Source organism: Trematomus bernacchii, unplaced genomic scaffold (assembly GCF_902827165.1).
Source record: "Trematomus bernacchii unplaced genomic scaffold, fTreBer1.1, whole genome shotgun sequence".
In the NCBI taxonomy this organism is placed as follows: domain Eukaryota; kingdom Metazoa; phylum Chordata; class Actinopteri; order Perciformes; family Nototheniidae; genus Trematomus; species Trematomus bernacchii.
The window spans coordinates 23,221,267-23,243,622 of NW_022987739.1; the positions used below are offsets into that span (position 1 = coordinate 23,221,267).

General features: G+C 39.2%; 1 protein-coding gene across 1 annotated transcript in view; it reads right to left on the minus strand.

Annotated features, from left to right (window-relative positions):
- Positions 1-1,174: 1,174 nt before the first annotated feature.
- The window catches only part of pde4dip (phosphodiesterase 4D interacting protein), a 41,806-nt gene continuing 20,624 nt past the window's right edge, over positions 1,175-22,356 (minus strand). The window contains exons 21-36 of the mRNA XM_034147301.1: positions 11,650-11,918; positions 10,550-10,699; positions 10,257-10,439; positions 8,930-9,193; positions 8,343-8,477; positions 7,894-8,013; positions 7,045-7,201; positions 6,759-6,883; positions 6,532-6,666; positions 5,886-5,990; positions 5,616-5,800; positions 5,199-5,330; positions 4,488-4,626; positions 3,977-4,023; positions 3,647-3,803; positions 1,175-3,365 (exon numbers count right to left, since the gene is read on the minus strand). Of these exons, the coding sequence (XP_034003192.1) occupies positions 3,235-3,365; positions 3,647-3,803; positions 3,977-4,023; positions 4,488-4,626; positions 5,199-5,330; positions 5,616-5,800; positions 5,886-5,990; positions 6,532-6,666; positions 6,759-6,883; positions 7,045-7,201; positions 7,894-8,013; positions 8,343-8,477; positions 8,930-9,193; positions 10,257-10,439; positions 10,550-10,699; positions 11,650-11,918 (2,434 nt within the window). The 3' untranslated portion in view covers positions 1,175-3,234. The remainder of the gene's footprint in view (positions 3,366-3,646; positions 3,804-3,976; positions 4,024-4,487; positions 4,627-5,198; positions 5,331-5,615; positions 5,801-5,885; positions 5,991-6,531; positions 6,667-6,758; positions 6,884-7,044; positions 7,202-7,893; positions 8,014-8,342; positions 8,478-8,929; positions 9,194-10,256; positions 10,440-10,549; positions 10,700-11,649; positions 11,919-22,356) is intronic.

The following is a 22,356-nucleotide window of genomic DNA, read 5'->3' on the forward strand; positions in this document are numbered from 1 at the left end:
ACGTTTTGTTGAAGAACCGTAACAGATATCGGTGAAATTTCAAAGCGTGAAGCATCTCAAGGACCTTGAGTATCTGAAGTGTGCTTTTTGTGTACTTTTGGGTAAATAATGTGGCCTTTTTGGCAGATTAACTAAAGGTATGCGGCTGCTGCTGTGAGGAAATATCAGCCTGAAATTACAATGGGCTTTAATGGAGACATGTTGAACATTTTTGTCACTTCATGCCCTCAAGAGGCATTTTGTTTAATTATTTTTTGCTTAATTATTTGTCATTTTTCAAGCTACGAGATGTTTTCCTACGTTTGTCATGAAATATTATGTCTCAGGGATGTAGGGTTTGGGAATTATGGCAGTTTAAAAAAAATATATGAAGGCAAATTTCAAGATTTCCTACACTCTAGCTGTGACATCACGCACTCTAGTTAATGTTAAAATCTGAAGAAAGCCTCTTTACCAAGGTCTGAACAATGTTTAATATCTCTAAAAGTAAGAATCAGATTTAAAAGTTGTGTTACACGAATAATGTCAGAAAGATGTGTAACATTTTAAAGTTGGAATGAGGTTTCTGAGTGAAAGTATGAATGAACAGTTAGCAGTTGAAGTCGCATGAAGATTTGTTGAAGTGTGAAGATTTTCTCCATTGACTTCAATGGTTAAAAATGTGATGAATTATGGGATGTATCTCTGGAATTATGAAAGTTATGAATGAGAAAAGTAATAGCCATCGATTCCCGACCGAACTGAACGTTTTGATGTTTGAACGAAGTTTCTGCGATGTTCAATGCGGGAGAAGAAGACCGGCAAAATAACGGACGGAATAATAATAAAGAATTTCGTGCGTCGAAGAACAGATAGTTGGAATGCTGTATCAGCATTCCCACTAAATAAGTGCCTTTAATATGTGTTCAATACATAGGTTCAATACTTATTTCTTAGTGTATTTCAGCCATATTAACCTTCTATATGATTATTTGTAATTTTACGAAGACCTCAGTTGTATTTGTATACAGAATACAATATTGTGTGGACTTCCACATATTTAAAATAAAATGTCATAAATGTATAATAGACTAAAGACTATACTTATGCTGCTTTGTGCTTGAGGGTCTGTATTGTTCAAGAGAAACAAAACAAAAGAAGCGAGATAATTGTTTCAGAAAACAAACAAGACAAATTTTGTTTTTCCCTTTTTATTAAAAAGGTTATTCTTTTTTTTTAACCCGAAAAACACTTTTAAGAAAAGAAACATGCATAAAAATACAGATGGTCTTTGTCGAACAATGACAAAACAGCTTGCATTGATGTTCGCACTCCCTTTAATATGTACATACATGAGATTTAGTTCCTCAAACCACACAGACACTGAATTTGACCTTCCGTTGGGAATTTCACAAAAAATCGCTATACTGTACGTAATTCATTTAAACCTGATTTGACAACATACAAGTTGTTGACTTTGGTTTATAACTTTGCTTCATAAATATCTCATTACAGCACTCTTTTATGTTGTGACTTTGCATTGTTTCCACACCGTTTATAAAACTCTGATTCATGTTACTTTAAAAATTGGTGGGCCATTTGTTTTTGATTGTCATAAAACTGGACATTTTCATCATATCTTTTTTGTTTTTTTAACGACTCAGCTTCAAAGCGAAAACAGATGACATGGCACTTTAATATCCAGGGCTAAAACATCAACAAAAAGCAACCACAAAGGTTATTATTGCACAGTAACCCAAAAAATTGCATATTTCAGTAAAAGTATCAGAGGGCAGTGAAGCCACAGTTCATGCACAAAAAGAAACAGCTAACCTTTTATACAGAGAAATCAAGAAAAATAATAATAATGAGTCAGTGTAAAGCAACCAATTTCATAAAATATTATTTGCACAGTGAGCGTAACAAATCCTCAGAAGTCTTGAAAAACCTAACAAACTTGAATGTATCCCTTGAGGATTGTTTTTTTTGTTGTTAATTGATTGTCGTCTCGAGGGAAATTCAAACAAAGAGATGCACAAATTTAGCAAAAATAAGAAAAGAAACACCAAAATTATGTATTTATTTAAAAAGAAAAAAGTGTGGTCCATTTTTCTGGTTACAAAAATGAAATGTCATCTCTTTTGGACCGTCATTTATTTTATCCGAAACTAAAAGGCATCAAACAAATCGATGAGCAGCCCGATGAGCAGCTCGATGACACTCTGGTACATTTGCTTGTTTTTATTAACACTGGTTATTAAGATGCTTCTCAATACAGCAGCTTCATCAGAAGGCTTTCACTGCAAGAAAAACTGGGTTGGACCCAAATGCGTTTTAATTATCTGAAGAGAACAGACTCCATATTCAACAGTAATACTCTGGAGTTTGAATACGATGAGCAAAACATCTGAAATTGGTGTTTTTTTGTGAGTAAATGCATGAGAACACCATCTACCATCTATTTGACCAAACTATCTACTGGTACTGTAGTTCTACCTTATTTTCCATTTGTTATCAGTAGTTGGCCATTTTATGACAATTATTGTACAATTAGAACAGAACAAAAACATTATTACCGTACCGTCAGAGAGTATGGCTTTGATTCCACAAGCTGCTCAAACCACATGCAACTATTCTACACACTAACTACAACACGAGCCCGACAGAGGCTCAGTGGAAGCACTTTGCTGTTTGGTTTCGGGTTTTTTAAAAGCCCCTTTCCTGCTGGCATCATGTGGATTTTTGTTTCTTGAATCCCTGCTGAAGTACGTGGCTGAAGTTGGCTTCTGATTGGGAGCTTCTGATTTATGACTTACTGAAGAATGTTCTGTGTATGTGATTGTTATGATTGTCAAACATTACATTTTAGGGAAAAATGTATAAAAACATCCCTTTTTTCACATGAAGGTACCTATTCTTGATTGTTTCTGAGAGCTTAATCACTGTTTTAAATGTGGTTTAATATTTGATCAACATTGATGTTATCTGTGAAAATGAGCCTAATCAGAAGCCATGAATAATACACCAACTCCAGCCAAACTGGTCTCATATAAACGATTCAAAACACTTCAGTCATGTCCTCACCAATAAAAATACAATCATTCACAAACGATCATGAACCAGCAGTAATCTACTGACACACTCAGAGAGATGTCACTCAACTGAAATGTTTCTCCAACCAATGAGAGAGCCAGGATTTCCAGCATTTTCTGATTGAACAATGAGAAAATGATGAGGAGCTTCGGGGCTGATGCACTACAAGAAGGCTGCCTGCGGGGGGCGCTGGTGGACAGCAGAGGAGGAAGAGGAGGAGGAGGAAGTCTCAGGCCTCATGACACCCCAACCAGGAGAGAAGGCAAGCTCACAGAAGCCTCCTGTTTTCTTACCTGAAACACAAAGGATCAGTGTTGAGGTATTTTTGTTATGACTTTTTAGTGTCTGGGAAGAAGAATATTTTATAAAACGTCCCATTAATTATTCATTAGTAACCTTAATTTATTTCAAATTAATAATGTTTAGTATAACTCAAATGTGCATTAGGGTCAGGGTTAGCAAACTAACCCCCCCCCCCCCCATTGTATTACATTTAATACAAGGGTTTTCATCCAAAAGCATCATCATGTTATTGGGACAGTGAACAGAACACAGTAACACCAGGAAGCCATACCTTTACAAGGCCATTGGTGTGAGGAAGAGGAGAAGGTAGGGAAAGAATTGGGGACAGAGGAGAAGGAGGGGGAAAAGGAGAAGGAGGAGGGGTAGAAAGAGGAAGATGAGGGGGAGGAAGAGGCACGGCGAAGGGAGGAAATCCTGAGCTCATTCTTCTGAGGAGACTCAGCAGGAGTCAGAAGGAAGAGAAAGAGCAGGAGGGCGGTGAGAGGGCGTTACAGTGACAGGAGGGATTTTCACTTGAACTTATCCACTTGTGATTATCTCAGTTATTTCCACCTGCTAGAACTAAACGTTTATTACAATGAATTGACATGAGGAAACTCACCTGTAAGTTTGTCTTTGCTTTTCGCAACACGTCATGTGTTCTCGACACTGTAAAATAAACACAAAGAGCAACTGTAAGTCATCACTTGTACATTTGTAAGTCAAACTTTATGATTTCAAATGGGCAGAAACACCCAACACAGGTTTAGTGAATTCCACAGCTGCTCTGGGACTGAAAGATGAAGAAACAAGAACAAAGACGCAAGAGGAAAGAGGAGAGGGCTGGATTAAGATGACCCAAGACACTGAAAAAGACTCAAATGCTGACGAAACATAATTGTTGTATCTTTTAAAAACATTGTTTTGTTGGATTATTGGATCAAGCATTTAAGGATCTGCTGTGAATAAGAGATCTACAGTAACAGCTCTGTACGATTACAAAATTACATTTAAAAATACCATCAAAGTACAATTCCAGGTTTATTCATTTGTTTGATCTATTACAAAGATTAACAATATGCTTTATTGTTTTATATTATCTGCTAGAAAGAGTGAGGACATGAGTGACTCACGTTGGTTGACTATAAAGTGCTCCATGCTATCTTTGGTGAGGTCGGAGCTCTTCACTCTCTCCACGGCGTCCTTGAGAGCCTGCTCCTGATCTGAGAGCTTCAGACGGAGAGAGGCCACCTCCTCCCTCAGAGACTGATCCTGTAAACACACACACACAGGGATAGTGTTACGTGACTGTCCACATATTCTGGTACATCAAATCAAGTCCATATATCTTTTTAGAAAGCTATCTAGTTTATGAACTCGTTTATGAAATTATTTTTTGTTCACTATTCATAAAGAGCCAGTGTTAGTCAACCATTACTATCTTGATTAACCGGGTCATGGTTTTTCTAGATAGACATCGTTTTTGAATTATTCAAAATATATTTCTTTGAGCAGAACAGGCTGAGTGCCATCTGTTTCCATTTCATTCGGGATGGGACAAACATGTCTACGGCTGATATCTATAACACTCGCCAACTCACACCCAAACGATCTACATCTCTTTAAGTCTCCAGTGATTTAGCTTTTAGCTCCTAGAACAACACCCTACTGCATTGCAATATCAGGAAGTGTTTTTCTACAAATAACATGATGAATAAATGAACAACTCTGTGAGTTCACTGGCAGGAGATAAAAGGGATCAAAGAAGTATTTGGAAACTACTCTGCTCTCCACTCTTTTACATCACACTTTTAGATTTTTCACTAGAAGGTGTTTGTTCCGACCTGTTTGGTTTCCTGCTGGTTCGGCAGCGCTGCTCTCCAGAACATCCTCAGCAGAGAGTCGGCCTCATCCAGGATCTGCCGGAGGGTTTTAGTGTCAGACAGCATCTTCCTGACAGAGCCTGAGTCTGAAGGCTGACACACACACACCACAAGATGTTAATAACAAGTCTAGGACTACAGTCATTTCTCAGCCTTTTTTGCTGTATATATCTTTTTAAATGTAGTCTAGAAACACAAAAAATGGTTCAAATGGAAATGTTGTTGTCATGACTTATTGCCATCTCAACCATTGGCCAAACACAAGTCTACAACCTTTTAGAAGCCTCAATAATCATACAATAAAATATATTGTGTATATGAATAAACAAATGAATAAGAATATATTAATCTATAGTTTTTGCCTCCTGTCTCTCTCACCTGAAGTAGGCTGAACTCCTGTGGAGTGCTCTGGGAATAAAGACCCGTCTCCATCTTGCGGAGGAGAGCGCTGCCCTCCAGGATCTGCTGTTGAAGAGCCTTGAAGTCATCAACATGGCCCACTGCATGGCGGCCATGACGGTGTGCGAATGATCCATCGGGGGCTTGGCCCTGCAGGGTTGAGGCTGCAGGGAGGAAAAAACAGAGAATTAGGAATAGGGGCAGGAGGGAGACTTTCATTAGTACAAATAATTGTTGAGAGTTTCTCACCTTGATCAGCTGATCCACTTTCTGCTGAATGTTTCTGCGCAGAACGTAAAGGAGAGGCTGGACTGTCAAGTCCAGTGTCTCTCACAGGAGGAGAGGGAACATTCTCTGTGAAGGAAGATTTCCATCAGTACGGTCGGCTTCTTTATACAGTACACCTTTCTCAGCTGCTGAACTCCAGATTAACTTCACGAGGCCATGTTGTGCGTTATATGTCAACAGTCTACAAAGGCTTAAATCCCAAAGTTCCCATACTGCCTGAAATGCCCCAATTGGACTCCTTTGTTTACTTCCATAACGTAGTGACATCACTATGTAACACTCCTGCTTATTTTTGGCTAGCGTTCCGACACATTGTACGTGATAGGCTAGGGGGCGGGACATTTCTGAGCCTCTGACAAATCACAAAAGAGCCGACCAGCTAACCAATCAGAGCAGACTGGGCTCTGGTTTCAGACAGAGGGTGAAAAGAGGTGCTGCAGAACAGGCAGTATGAGAACAATAAAGAGCTTTTTGAACATTAAAGCATGGAGACATGTCACAGTAGATGCACAAATTACAAATATGAACCTGAAAATGACGATAATATGTCCCCTATAATTCTAGTATTCAGATTTTCTCTTTATCACTTTGAAATACTGGTACTGACCGTTGAAGAGCTGTCTCCTGGATCGAGGCTGTGCGCCCATCTGTATGTGCAGCTGCTGCTCCAGCTGAACGTGCAGCTCGTTGGGGTCAAAGGTTGCAGAGCTGTGTCCAAGTTTGGCATTGTCACTGGCCTGACCTGCTTGGAAAACACAGTAACACAGATGAGTTAAGATTATCTTAGGAAATATTTTTAGATATTCTTAGGTGTCGTACAAAAAAACGTCTTACCTGCGGGTGCGTTGGTGATGACCCCACACACTCTGTGGTACACCTGCAGCTCACTTTGCAGAGAGTGGACCAGACTGCGGCTCTCACACAGCTGCTGCTGGAGGACGCTCACCTCGTGCTGGAGTCTGAGAAAACACACACACAAGAACATTTTATATGAAGAAACAGAACTCTCACAGAAATGTCACTAGAACATCTATATTTTTGAGAATCCTAATAAACATGTCATTACTTAACACCTTCGCCAAGTTGTAAACTGGTCATCAATCTGCACATGGACACACACCTGTTGATGGCTTCCTGGTTCTTCTGTCTGTCCTGTTTCAGTTGTGCAATCTCTTTGCTGCTAGCTTCAGCTTCGGCTTGCAGCTTCTGGCTTTGCTCCGCCCACTGTTCAGCCTCTAGCTCAACCTCCTTCAAACGCTCTGCCTCCTTGCTGCTCTCTGCAGGGGACAAAGGACATTGCAACATGTTACTAAACAGCTTAGTTCAATACTCAATGCTGATTGGTCAATTACATTTCAAACATTCTGCTCTACTCACTAGCAGACCGCTGCTTAGGATAGCAGAACGGGGCTAAGGAGGAAGATTAGATCAGGGGGCTAAGTGCATTCATATCAATCCGTAGAAAGAAGTCCGGTCAATGTAATGTCACACGGGCCAAAAAAAAACCCAAATCATCAGTTTTCTTTTCTCTGTCAGATAACACCCTGGAAATACTTTTATAATATTCATTTTTAGATTTGTGGAGAGTACGAAACTTTGGATTAATGAGGATTTTAAGATACGTTGCTACCAGCACAGTTCCAACCGTTAGTAGGCCTACACAGCGGATCAGACAATTATTTTCTTAGCGGTAGCAATACGATAATTTTTAAATCAATAAAATCCTTTTTAAATCAATATTGTGAGTAAAGTTAGTGGTGCTATGAGCTGGATAATGACCGCCCTGTCATCTTTTTCATTAATGACCGCCTCGCTGAACATTATCACTAACGTATCATACTGAACAGAGCCAAAACGTACTTGTTCTAATAACTTCTGTCTGGTTGCAGGCACAACAGCTCTTGATCTGCTAAATAAAACTTGGTGGCTTTCTACGTTTTTGGGCTGGCTAGTATAGATGTGACAGTACCTCTGGTGGCCTGCTTCAGCTGGTTCTGCAGACTGACGTTCTCCTCCTTCAGAAGTCTCATCTCACTGGAGAGCTGGCCGACAGAGTCCATGCCCTGGATGTAGATGTTGGTAGGAGCAGCTGGAGGGGACACAGAGAGGATAAGCATGGACTGTAATGTTTACAGAGGAGAAATAAGGAGCAGGAAATGGAAATGCTCAAGGAAAGTACATAAAAACTGTACTTAAGTAGGCTACAATAAACCTACTTTAGTACATTTCCTCAGTAACTTTCACCACATGGTAACATGCTAACAAACTACAGTTTTTTTTATAATAGATGTGTATTACATCTCTATACTGAAAGTATTTCCAGGCTGTCCTTATTATCCTGTCCTTCCAGATTACATATCATTTGTATGCCTTCTAACAAATCAACAGATTTTTTAAGAGAATAACTACGTGTGTTACCTTTCTCCGTGTTGGTGCGGGCCAGCCGCTCCTCCAGCTGCAGTCGGAGGCGGTCGTTGGTCTGGATGGAGTCCTCCAGTCTCTGCCTCAGACTCCGGATCTCTCTCAGGTGCTCCTTCATCATCAGGTCTGATCCTACAACACAAACAAAAGTATAACTTAGGGATCACTGCTTTAGTCAAAGTGCACTTCTGGACATACTTAACTGGCCTTCAAACATGGACAAAGCTAATAAACACAAGTACTATATGACCCGTTACTGTGAAGTATGCAAGAAGTGTTGGATTTTATTGATGGTATCACAAGAAGCAATTGTACTTTATTATTTAAATAAATCTTTAATTATGTTAAAAAGAAAAGCAGGGTTCTGGGACTAATGTGACTATTGTAACACAATGAGCCACTATTCCAATATAATTTTTAACTTAATAATTGTAATCTAACACAGTAAACATGTTTTCTTGTCAAATGTTTATTACTATTTTTTTATATATAGTATGGTGCAACACAAAGAACACATGTTAGTTATTAGAGTTTTCAACTAGTTCAATGTGAGTCATTTTGAAAAGGTTAAACTGAGTATCTACCTGTGTTGCTGGTGCCTGACTGGTACCCTGATGATCCTGAAGAAAGGTCAGCTCCGAGTCTCACCGGACGGGCACCATAGCTCATATCCCACAATGCAGTGCTCTCGAGCAGACTGGCTCCAGCTTGCATTGCTGAGTTGGCATCCAGACTGCTGCTGAAAGGAGAGGGCTGGTATCCGTGGAAGGAGTGCGGCAGGAAGGGGTCCGGCTGCTGGTGGGCGAATGGGAAGCCATGAAGAGGTTTGGAAGTGGGAGTGGAAAACCCTGAAGAAGAGGAAAAGGAACATGAAGTGAATAAGCAAATCTAAATCTCACATACGATCTAAAATCAGTTATTAAAGAAAAGGAACACTGCAAAAAAACCTGGGAGGGGAACAGAGACACTTGTTAGTAAAGAGAAAGGGCTGGCGAGACACAAAGAGAGCAAAAGGCTGAAAGGGAAATTATTTATTTTGTCACAGTAAAATGAAATCGCTATGGTTTGGTGTCTCTAGTCTAAAGGCTCTATAAAATCCTAGCAAATCCTTTTCAGGCTAAATGTTTGTATATACAGTAGGAACCCATATTGTTAGGAGAAAGACGGTACAGTGTCTTAAAGATATATGCAAAGAAGAAAGGCAAAGAAAAGAAAACGTGTATCTGGATGCAGGTATATAGTGATAGTTTGCTCGTTTATACTTTCTGGATGTTGAAACATGTTTGTATTGAGCAGGATCACATGTAACAATAATGAGGTGTTGTTCTACTCCATTATTCGAGGAAAGAACATGAATCCTCCCTTCCATACACTGTTGATCAGTCTCAATTTAATTAAATAAAGCTACTGTGTAAATAACTTCTAACTGTGGCGCCTTCCAGTGGTCCTATCTCAAAATGACAGCACAATCTCAGACCCATTCCTTCAAATACAGGCCCATTAGTTGACAATCATATAAAGTTACAACACAATATACAGGAATGATAGGCTATAACTTAAAGTTAGCTACACAGGATCCTGTTTCCATTAAGTTTCTTTTTTTACTGGCATTTTCTCTTTTCTTCTGTCTGTTAAAATGGTGTTAAAACTCTCTGAAAGTTACATTTTTAAAGTGGAAGAGCTATGGAACACATTCGATTTAGTATGTTAGCTTGATAATCTTCATCTTTACAATAAGTGCAGAATAAATGTTAATACTATTCCCCAAACGTGTTTTTTTTTTTACCAGTAATTGTTTGAATTTGTGCCATTTCAATTATCTGTCTGGTTACTGAACCACAATTAGTTTATACTAAATGTGTTAATGCACTCAATACATAAACTCATGCATATACAGTCTGAGTGACGCACTGTCATTGCCTCCAAGCTGCATTTGTAACATCTGCAGCTCCTGATGCACCTCAGCCAGGGAGAAACCAACCCCGCGGGTACGCGGGGTTGCGGGGTGGGCATGGAAGGGCAAAGGTGCCCTCTGGGTGGTGGAGGAGGAGGGGGGAGGGTGGGAGAGGATAGAGGTGAAGACTGAAGCTGGAACTGGGAGTAGAAGAAGAATTTAAAAGAATGGAAGAAACAGGTGAGGGAAGTAGAAAGCAGAAGAGTAAAGGTGTGATAATGCAGCAGAACACTCATTAGACCCTTCCTACCTGTCTGACTCAGCATATCTGCAGGTTTGTGTGGCGAGCTGGGGCAATGCATGCTGGGACAGCTGAGGAAGGACGGGGCTCTGTGGGATGAGGTGACGGATGGTGGGACGGACGAATGGTGTGACATGGCGCCACTGTGAGAGTGGCAATCTGGAAATTAAAAGAGTCTGCTGTCACCAGAGAACATGATGGATGGAACAGAAAACAAGTGTGTGTGTGTGTGTGTGTGTGTGTGTGTGTGTGTGTGTGTGTGTGTGTGTGTGTGTGTGTGTGTGTGTGTGTGTGTGTGTGTGTGTGTGTGTGTGTTTCCCCTTAAATCATCACATTTGATCTGGACATTTCTGTTATGTGTTATGAATAAGGAGGAGTGCAGAGGTCATGTGACAATTGTCAACAGCTGGGTTCAGATGTATGAGGAATGTAAAATCTATATATCTTTTATTGTTAATAAATCCAAGGTGTTTTAAGGACAAGGCAGCCTTTGTATTGGATACATGAAAACAATAAATGTATAAACTACGGACTTACTGTAAGCCTAGATGGATCCAAAGTAGGCCAGTATTAACTTAAAGTATAATTAATTATTGTTTTCCTAATAATACAATAATTTCATAAAACATGACCACAACAACATGTATTATTATTATGATATCATTATAATTTAAATATATATTGTTGTATTATTAGAAATAGTAGAAGTAGTATTAGTAGAAGTAGTAGTAGTGGCTTGCATTTATTTACTGTATGGAATTAATATTATAAATGATTGTTGTCTATTGTGTCTTGCATCATTGAAAATAAAATAGCAACCAGCATAACAAACAGTGAGTGTATTTCAAAATAGGTATTTTGTGTGTTTTTTTAGATTTAAGTCTTCAGTAGTAACTAATGAACTTGGATCTGAGAAACAGAGAGGAAGTCAGAAAGTATTGAGAGACAGACTAAACAGGTCTGGTTCTGTTTCTGGTATTTGTTGACAATTTCTTAATTAATTGTATCAATTTTCTCTCCACTTGTAGATATACAATTTGGGTTCTACATGTTTTCGGCAGAAGTATACAAATATACGTTAAGCTGGATCATGGTTGTAATGTTATTACCTGTGCTGACTCTGGTACCAGTCCGTGTTTCCTTCTGACCAAGCTCGCTGGCAGCGTCCATATCCGAGCAGAGGTCCAGGTCCTCGTGTGTGGATCCATGTTCGTCAGACACATAGGAGATGCGATCTGATTGGTCGGTGGTGTCGGAGAGGGCGTGGTTGCTGTTTGGTGTGTCGGAGCGATGGGGCTGATGATGGTGCTGGTGCTGGTTTAGTTTGGTGCGGAGAGACTCAATGACCTTATCCTTCTGCTGCAACTCCTTACTAAGCCTGAACACACAAATAAACACATACATTATTAATATGTGTTTCAGTTATCATTAAGGTCAATCCATTTACTTTATTCCAGACCGCAAGTGCTTATACATTTAGTGCAACCCATACATGTATATATGGAAGCCCTGAGAGGCTGGAAAAACATTTTTTTTTTAAAGATTCTGGTTATCTATTTTCAAAGTCTGAATTTAATAGTATCTATAATAATAATAATAATAATAATAATAATAATAATAATAATAATAATAATAAATAATCTTTCTGAATTCTTATAAAAATATATATTTGTTCCCTCTGTAAAAGGGACGCAGGAAAACCACAAAGTTATCTTTTTATAAATCTGTGAAACAGGTAGGAAAAAATATGTATCAGTTATCTTTGTATGCTTGTTTTCCAATACTTATTATGGCTACAAGAGACTAAGGCCCCGGCTCCACGAGGACGAAAACGGGTTGAATCCGCATATTTCTCATGCGTATAGCCCTCTAAGCTCGACGACGCCGTAAGGGAAACGTAGAAACAGACCCCGCAAACGACAACGGGTCCAAAGGTGGATAGATCTGGGAACGGAGCGCTCTGGGGGGTCCAACGGGGCCGTGGAGTCGCCTATACGGTCATTCGTTTTCATAGCCCCGCCTCTCCCCGCCTCTCCCCCGCAGGGTTGCTATCGTGCTCCAGTTGCTACTGACCATGCTACAGTTCTTTGTGCAACATCTACAGGAGCTCCTCCTTGAATTCAGATTATTTATCTTTATCTCGATATGGACATAAACACGAGTGAAGTCTAATCTGACAGGACGGAGACACACAGCTCCTGCCGCTGTGATGCAGCGGGAGCAAAACACACAGTTCAAGTCAGATCATCACCCTTAGCTATTTTAATTACCTCTCAAACTACCTAAACTAGTTATAAATATGTTCATTTTTACTGTCAGGTCACTCATTACAGGATCAGCTGCTGCATGAGACAGACACTGACGCTGTCAGAAGAGAGGAAAAAGAGACAGGCTCCGTGTATTTGATGATTATATACCATTATATAGAGTCGTTATTCATTTGTTTTAAAGCTCAATAAATAACAATGAAGACCTTTGACCGGCACTTTTATAATTTTGTCCGGAAGATTTAAACTTTAACACACGCTGACCGGCGAAAAACTCTGCCCGGTTCTGTCGGCCCCCACCGCGGAGAATACACAGAAGTGCAGCCATGACAACCATTCTTCTTCGCTGCTTTTGTGGAGGAAGTTGCTGCTTTTGTGGAGGAAGTTACAGCGCCACGTACAGGTTCGGCATATGTACTGCAGCTTTTCCAGCGTTTGGATGTAAACGGAGCTGTCTCGTGGAGCTTGACACAATCCGGTGTATATTGCGTGGGGACGGAAGGTTTTTTGCGGTTGCATTTGCGTTACTCCAATGCGTTTTGCCGTATTTGTCCTCGTGGAGCCGGGGCCTAAAGAACACCGCTACCCCACATTCAAATAAGGATTAAAATAATATTCAATCCTGCAAAAACTATTTTTTTACCTGCCAAACCTTTTTTTCACCTGTTTCCACTGATGAAAAATAAATTACTTCAAAAAATGATCCTGGTAAACCTTTTTTTACCTGTTATTAAGAGGTCATAAACATGGGGAAGTAAACAATTTAGATCAGATATAAAACATTAACAGATTTTCTTTTCTCTAATTTGTATCTGCAGGGCTTCCGTATTAACGTCCCCAAACCAGTTCATTTAAGGTTTCCCTTCCTTGACCATCAGGATAAATCCGGGTGAGGAAAGTGACAGAGCAGCTTTGACCCCTTCCTCATTAACACCACTGAGTTGCCTTTGAGCAAAGCCCTTAATACCCATCTGCTCTATAGGAGATGTTCGGAGGAAAAGACTTAGGATGTAAGCTTCCAGGAGTTAATGAGTGCGACTGTTTGAGTTTGATCAGAGCTTTCTTGTCAAATTATGCTTGGCCCTTTATGATACCTAAAACAACTTCATGCTGCAGAAACTCATTTTATGCACACTTCAAATACTAATACATAACTGCCATCTGTTTAAGATGATGGTTTAATGCAAGGGTGCATTGATCAGCAAAGATTAAATAGATTGAATATCATCTGATTTTATTGTACAATAAATAAATAAAGAAGATAAAGTGATTGATACAACAATATTTAAAGGTTATATATTAAGCAAAATCCACTTTTTTGTGTATTTGATACATAAACATGTGTCACCTTTGTGTAAAGAGATTCTGAAAGTTTCATGTCACAATGTTTTTTGGCTTGTGTAACCATTAGCCAATCACCAACCAAGGTAACCCCCGCCCGTCTTATCACCTGAATCTCCTCCTAGAGCACCAATTGTGTTTCTTCAAACCAAACATCTCACACTGGGTCGTGGGGAGTGGCAGTTCATTTGCATTTAGAGCTACAGATACAGAATCAGCACTTTTCTGAATCAGGGGGTATGGTAGGGGTGGGGGAAATAATCAATACAGCATCGCGATACCTTGCGTGGCGATATTGTATCGATACACGGACGCCAAGTATCGATATTTTATTATATAAACAATTCATATTGCAAATCCAAATTAGCTTGGCAAAGCTACCATCAAATTCTGAGCTAAGAAAAGAACTCAATCGATCACCTACTGTACTTCATGTGCAAAGACCTGCTTCAATACACAAAGTGGAAAACTAAGGCTTTTGTCACATGTTAAAGACACTGGAACCCAATATATCATGCAATCATATACTGTATATCAATATATATGCGCAATATATCGTATCGCAATACTTAGCATATCGTAGAATCGCAATATTATCATGGCTTAAGTATCGCGATAGTATAGTATCGGGGGGAGCCTGGTGATTCCCACCCCTAGTATATGGCATGCTACAATGATCTGCTTGGTATTTCGAGCCAAACACTTCAGAGACATGTTTTGTATATATCTGAGACCTATAATATATTGTTGAAAAAGGGTATAATAGGGGACCTTTAAACGTGTTTGAATGTGATTAATTCATTGAATGTCATGAATGAGTGTTTCAGTATAACAATTTATTATTTATGTATGCCATGGAAACAGCTGGTGTAGGAACAATGATTCATCAAATATGAGTTAACTTGCTCCTTCACTGTTCTTCCGGATCATATTGTGTTGCATACTTAATCACCATGCTTGGACACATAAAATCCAATAGTGAATCAATGTAAAACTATATAACTGTACCTGGTGTGTGAGTCACATGCCTGCTGAGCTGTACTGTCCCATTGAGGCTTTGCTGGGTGCATTGTGCAACTTTAGGGAAGCCTATTAACCACTTGCCCATACATTACAGAGCATCTCATTACATAAGGGGGGAATTGCAGCCTCATCCTCTTACGAGAATAAGACATTTATACTGACGTAATATGTACAAATGAAGGATGCGGAAGTACAGAGGGAGGTTGAGGGACAACACCCTCATAAATAATGTTGCAGTGTGTCCCCTACAGCTGATTTAATTAACAGTGACGCAATGGTACACAGATGCTGAGGTGAAGGTCGTTCATCTAAAAATCAATGACAGGCTGACACATATCCACATAGGCCCTCTATATGTTCACGTTGCATCCACAGCTATTTCTCTGTCTGTGCTGTTTCTTGTGTCTTCTTAAAAAATCAGTTGTGGCTCAAAATGCAGCAATAAGAATTAAAAAATGTTTTGCTTTCTTACCAGGAGCTAAATATGAATAATATGAACAAATCTGGCCAGGCTCTGCCCAAAGTAAAAAAAACATAGTTGACCTCCAATGCTCACTTATCAACACATTATGCCTCATGTTTGCTCGACTATCTAGCATTGACAAATAATTATCATTTTGCACACCAGGCATGACAGAGGTATTAGTTTCAGGTGGTTACTCTGTTGCTGGTTGGTAGTAGCAGTTAAACTGACATTGTTACAGCCACCATTTTGTTGCATACGACAAAGCAAACATTACCTAGCATCTATTTAATATCCTTGTTGAAACATAATCTTTAGGTACTTTCATGACAGATGTTAAGTACTTTTTTTCTACTAACCAAACAAGCTAGCCATTAGCCTACGATAGCTGTTTAACGCTATCAACACTAGGCAACTTCTGGGCTATGAACCAATCTATATTTTTTAAATCCTGTTTTCTTAGCTACTAATTAATGTTACGAAACATTGAACTACTGACTAGAATTTGTTAAAAATGTTCTCTTAACCCTCCTATTGTCTTCGTTTTCCCCCCCTTACTTTGGTGTTCGCGGTCAAATTTGACCGGTCCGGTTTTAACTGCTATTACATTAACACAAAAACCATTAATCATCACCAGATTTCATTTAACACCCTTTCAAACTGTAAATATTGTATCAGACTACTTGTATACAGGAAAAACTGCAGTAAATATACAAAGAATAGACACTGAACATGTATTGCGTGTGCCAGGTGTGATCCATGTGGGGGGATGAGCACATAAGAGCGGGAAATGTATCAAATTGTTCTGTGTGTGTGTGTGTTTGTGTGTGCCAGGTGTGATTCACATGGGGGGATGGGCACATAAGGGGGGGGGACACATCTAGTGTGTGTTTGTGTGTGTGTGTGTTTTATCTGATCTGGATGGTTACTAATTCCTTTTCTTTATGGCGGTCATTTTTGACCGGGAACACCATGGGTGTTACAAAGTTGACTAAATCATCCAAAATGCAATGAAAGTGGTGATCAGCTATTTTATATGTTCAAATGTCTACTGTGAAGGATATCATAAAGCCTGAATGCAATCGAATGTAAAACAAAAAAGTTATGATTGATGAAAGTAGTAAATCGGTCAGATTTGACCCGAACACAACAGGAGGGTTAAATCACTGTCGTTTGAGTTGTTAATCAATATTGTTTACACAGTTGTCTCAAGGAAATATAGGCAGTTTGTTTTACATTTTTCAAACTGCTTGGCAGATAAAATATGGTAGTCATAATAAGGTAATAATGTTTGAATGTTTAGCTTGCTGCATAGCTGGTCATAAACACATATTTTTAGGGCAAAGGATGTATAGACCTGCAGTCAGGATGTGGTTAGCCTAGCTTAGCATAAATACTAGAAGCAATGGAAACAGCTTAATTTTGTACTTATTTTTATGCTAGAGATAAAACATTATATTACTATTTGACACGCTACAAAAATAAGTTATTCTCATGCTCATCCTATGTGTTATTTACATGTACATCTTACTTTTCGAGTTGTGCGAGCAGTGCCCTCCTCTCCCTGTCGGTGAGTTTCTTCAGCAGCAGCAGTTCTCTCTCCTGAGCCTTCCACTCCCACAGAGAGAAGGAGAACAGAGAGTCTCTGTACAGCGGACTGCTTTTGGACAACATAGCCTTCCATAAAGGTGCCATGAGACACCTTCAGTGCCTTCTGCTTGACCCGGCCGTTGGCCTTCAGCCTGGGCTACTGACAGACCATCCTTCCCTTGTTATATTTACTCTTTCTCAGACTCCTTAATTGTTTAAAAGGTTCTCCGTAGCAGTTTCTTCTCCCAATTGTGGCTCCAGAGGTAACCAAGGTAACATTCGCTCAGTGGCTGAGGTCCTGACCCCTGACTGTGGGTTACGGCAGGTACAGTGTCAGAGAGGGATAGAGGGATGACTGAGTGTGTGGGCGATCAGGTGAAACGCAGAGCAAATCCTCTGATTAAGTTGGTGCTTCCCAGGAAGAGAGATTGTGTCTGCCTCATTTACGCACAGATCCAGGGAGTGTGTGGGCCAAGTGCACAGGGGCTAACCAAAAAAATCCCAAACTAAACTCTGAGGTAGCCATGACTGCACAGATACAAAGCCGAGTGAGTGGAGAGTGCAATTTGATGCCAGAAAAAACAAAAAATATTGTTTTACAAAGCAGATTTAAAAGGATTTTCTTCTGCACCAACAGAATGATGTCCAGAGATTTTACTCTACCAGCATGAGAGAACTTGAATCATAAAATATTGTTAAATATTTGTATGAATAGCTCTGTGGTGAATAAAATGAGTCAACTGCCTGAGGAAACATGCAGCTGCACTCTCAGAGTCTCTTTTTCTTCTAAATGTTCCTTCTTTTCTTTCAACTTCTACCGTCTACAGTCCAAAAATAAGTCTTGTTTGCATTGAAGTGTTGAATAGTACTCTTAAAAGGGAAGCCTCTGATGGACACAGCCTATCCCAGCAGCAAACGCAGCAGCATCAACCCTGAAGGGAGAGATGCAGTGACGAAAGAGCAACACGGAGAGAGAGGGAGGAGAGGGATGTGCGTATACGCTGATGTCAGTATCCCGAGGGCTCGTGTGTTTACGCTGCCTGTGACCTGCTTGTTTGTACATGTAATGTCCACCAGCAAATCCATGCAAGCTCCGTCTCTGGTGCAGGAGTGAATTCATAAAAGTGTTGTTCTTCTTTTCAGCGTTTGTTGGAAAGTTAAAGTGTCCAATATTGGAAGAAGAAGCGTTTTACCAGAAGAAAACTTGACATGCAGCCTTAGTTTGCAGAAAATCCAACGACAGAAACTCAAGTATGGAATGGCAAATACATTCAAATTCAAAACTGCATTATCCTCTGTCCACGAATTAAAACAAAGTCCAGTTTTGAGAAAACCTTAATACAGATCAAAGCAGTGCTGAATGTTTGGCATCATGTGCTTCATACGACTGCTGCTCTCCATTGAGATACATCCTTCTGCTGCTTCCTCTCACGTTTTCCCTCCCTCCCTCTCTAGCTCTCTCTCGCGCTCTCTGCGTTTAGCTGCCTGTGACCCAGTTCCCTCCCCATTGGAGGTCTTAATAACTTAACCTGATTAGAGGGCATTCCAACATGCCCTGAGCCCAGTGCAAGCAGTAAAAGCCTTGGTGGCATTACGCCATCAGTGCAATTAAATTCACACGATATATGGACATACATTTATCTATATATTGTATATTTATCAAACCACAGTCAATCAAAATATTTGTTTATTCATGACTTGCCAGATAAACCTTAACCTTTAGGTATACCGTGTTACATTTCAGCATTAAAATGTCTTATTAATACTAATACACCACTCTATATATTTGTATATACATGTAGTATATTATAGTACACTGTGCACATTTTTATTTGTACTTCTTGTGTATATAAAATACTTTTATTGGAAACTGTTTTGTTCTATTTTATTTTTTTATTGTTTACTGTACATTATCCTCATATGGTTATGTCATTCTTTTACTTTAGAATTTTGTATTTATTCGTATTTAATCTTTTGAAGTATTCTGATTAAAAACAAAAAGATGTATGTTATATTTTTTTGTTGAGTTATGAACTTTTTTTTATCTCAAATGTTTTCAACAATTTTCAATTTTCAAGAAATTCCGAATTTGAATCAAGGTAACAGTACGTTTTATTTGGTCGACTCCAATGGCTTGGTATCTCCTTAGTGTGTGGTGTCTGCCAGAAAATGTAAAAATTGTTTTAAACTATATGTTATATATGTATATATATATATATATATATATATAATATACATCTTATTATATATATTTTAACTGGAGCCTAATTTATCGTTTGTTGCCGTCTGGGAAAAACTGAGTGAAATAAAAAAAAAACATGAACCCCCGCTACTATAACGGCACCAAACCCTTACACTCTTACACAATTCGTGGAAAGAACATTTCGTTTTTTTAATGCCATACTACTTGGGGGTGTCACATGATTTATTATTTTTCAGAAACTTTGTGATCTCCACTAGCTTTTGAAATTGCTTTCTGTTGTTTTCAACACTTTTTGACTTAGGTGCATGTTTGAATAAATTAAGTTTGACGGTTTTAAAGTACTCAGTCGTGAAACTAACAAATGGGTTGGACAAACAACACTTTATGGATAATGTAATCCCAGCTTCCTTTTCCTATGTGTTCATTGCGTAATTTTGTACTCCCATGTGTACTGATCCACTGATATGTGTGTCAATCTTTGTCCATTCATTATTTTCCAGCCTTGTCTCCTAAAATTACATTTATAATAGCACTGAATAGATTTGCCAAATAGGTTTTACAACAATGAAATTGCCGCCTGCATTAAGTTGTGTTCACTGGCAATGTTTTTGTTCCAAATGAGGAGGGTTTTAGGGTGGATGTTGGCATAATTCATTGCAGGAAATTAATAACCAGGGACCTAGATTATATACTTACATCCTGCGTTTGCTCATAAATTACTGGTAATTGCTTGGAAAATATATAACAGTAGTTTTTTCATGCACTAACACTACATGATTGTATACACATACAAATCATGTCCTAGTGTGAATTAAGGTAATGCATAGAATTGGCTACAACCCCCTCTAAACACACATGTGCATAAAGCCACACACTGTAAGTACACCCAGAATCATTGGGACAGTCGCAGAACACACACATAATTCTCCTCTTCACATCTGGTCTGCCATCTGTGCTGCAACAACATGATGTTAGATTACTGCAGGCCTCTCCCTCTGTCTCTGTGTCTGTCTGGTTCTCTGAGGGGAAACTCTAATTATTCTGAGCGGAGTTTTTTTATCGGGTTTTGTCCTGGCACTAACAGCGGTCCAGTTTGAAAAACCATACCATTGTTATTTTTGCATTTTTAGCTTACTTCATGTGTGTTATCATTAGTCAACAATTTACTTAAATTTGACAAATTCCAGCTTAGACATTGCAATTCATTTTGCACCTTTTAGCTATTTCACTCGTAATCCCACCTAGGTAGGAAAATCAAAGAGCTGTGTTATGAAACAGATTTAGGTGTCATGCTACACACGACTGAACATCCAGGACGTTCGCCACTCATCCAGAAGAGACAGCCACATGCTGCGCTTTCAGTTTTGGCCAAAAGGGACAGCTGCGCTTAAAATATTTATAAAATAGTCCTAATAAAAAGTGTTTTAGGTGTTTATGCTGAGGTGTGCAGATTTTCTAAAGCAGCTGTTCTCAAACATTTTTATTTTATAACTTAACCTCCTTTGACATATTGAATCTGCCAAGTACCCCATTACCAGAGTAAAAAGCCTTACAGCTCTTCAGTATCATCATATATTGGACTTAATATAGTATTATTATTTAAGGAATCATGTAAACGGTTAAATTGATTATTTTGATAAAGGTGTACCTCAAAGGTGACTCCCAACCGCTACTGTTTTGGGACTTAGTATGGTTTCATGCACATCCGACATTATACACGCCTTAGACTCTCAGCCAACTCAGAAATTTGACTCAGAGTTGTTTTCCTTTTAATTTTCCTTGTAAAGTCTTGTCTGATGACCGAAAATATAATAAAAAAATAGCTAAGAGAATCTAAAAGCTCTGTAAAAAAGCACAGTTGAAGGAAATTCTATTCTCAAAATGTTTACACTATAGCACATTTTATTATCAAAGAGGACATATTATACTGATTCAGGTTCATATTTGTATGTTGTGCTTTTACTGTGCATTTCTCCATGCTTTAATGTTCAAAAAGTTCTTTATTTTTCTCATACTGCCTGTGCTGCAGTACCTCTTTTCACCCTCTGTCTGAAACCAGAGCCCAGCCTGCTCCGATTGGTTAGCTGGTCGGCTCTGTTGTGATTGGTCAACCGCTTAGACATGGTCCATCCCTTAGCATTTCAGATACAATGTGTTTGAGCGCTATCCAATAGAAGCGCGAGTGTGACATAATGATGTCATTATGTTACATAAGGAGTCCAACCTCAGTGTTTCAGTCAGGTGGGGAGTGTGTGTGAGAGAAACTCCCTCTGAATGGACCTTTGGGATTTTAGCCTTTGCAGGCCATTTACATGCACCAAAACCGACAACACACGTCAGGAAAGGGAAACCCCCCATAAAGCATGATAGGGCCCCTTTAATAGCATCGAAATATGGATTATTTAAGTTTAGATTTATACAAATATTAGATTTTTTATTCTGTAATAAACCCAAAATTCTACAACAGGACATAAGACTTTGTTGTTCCTCTTGTGTAACTTTGTGTGTGCCCGTCACAGAAGTCCCCTTTGTCCCCCTTTGTCCTTACTCTCTTTTAGCTGTCTGCCTAATTAGCTGTGAGATCGTCCGGGCAGTTAAAGTCCCCAGACACCAGCCAACCTGCTGGTCACGACTCCTCAGCTCAAATGAATGAGTTGTATGGTTTGGGCGGTGGAGGGTTACCCAATCATGTCGGTGCCCATGCAGGACTTCATGGTTTTGTAATGCAGTGATGTCGACATTAAGATTTGCTGAAGGGTGCGACAAGACACCCGGCCAACTGCGACCAGTAAAGGAAAATTAAAGTTCACATGGTGTGTGACGAAAAAGACGGGAAATAGAAACAAAATAAGACATGAGGCACAGAAAGAAACGGATAAATGGAATGATTTTCACATATTCTCATATCTCAATTTTTTATAAATATATA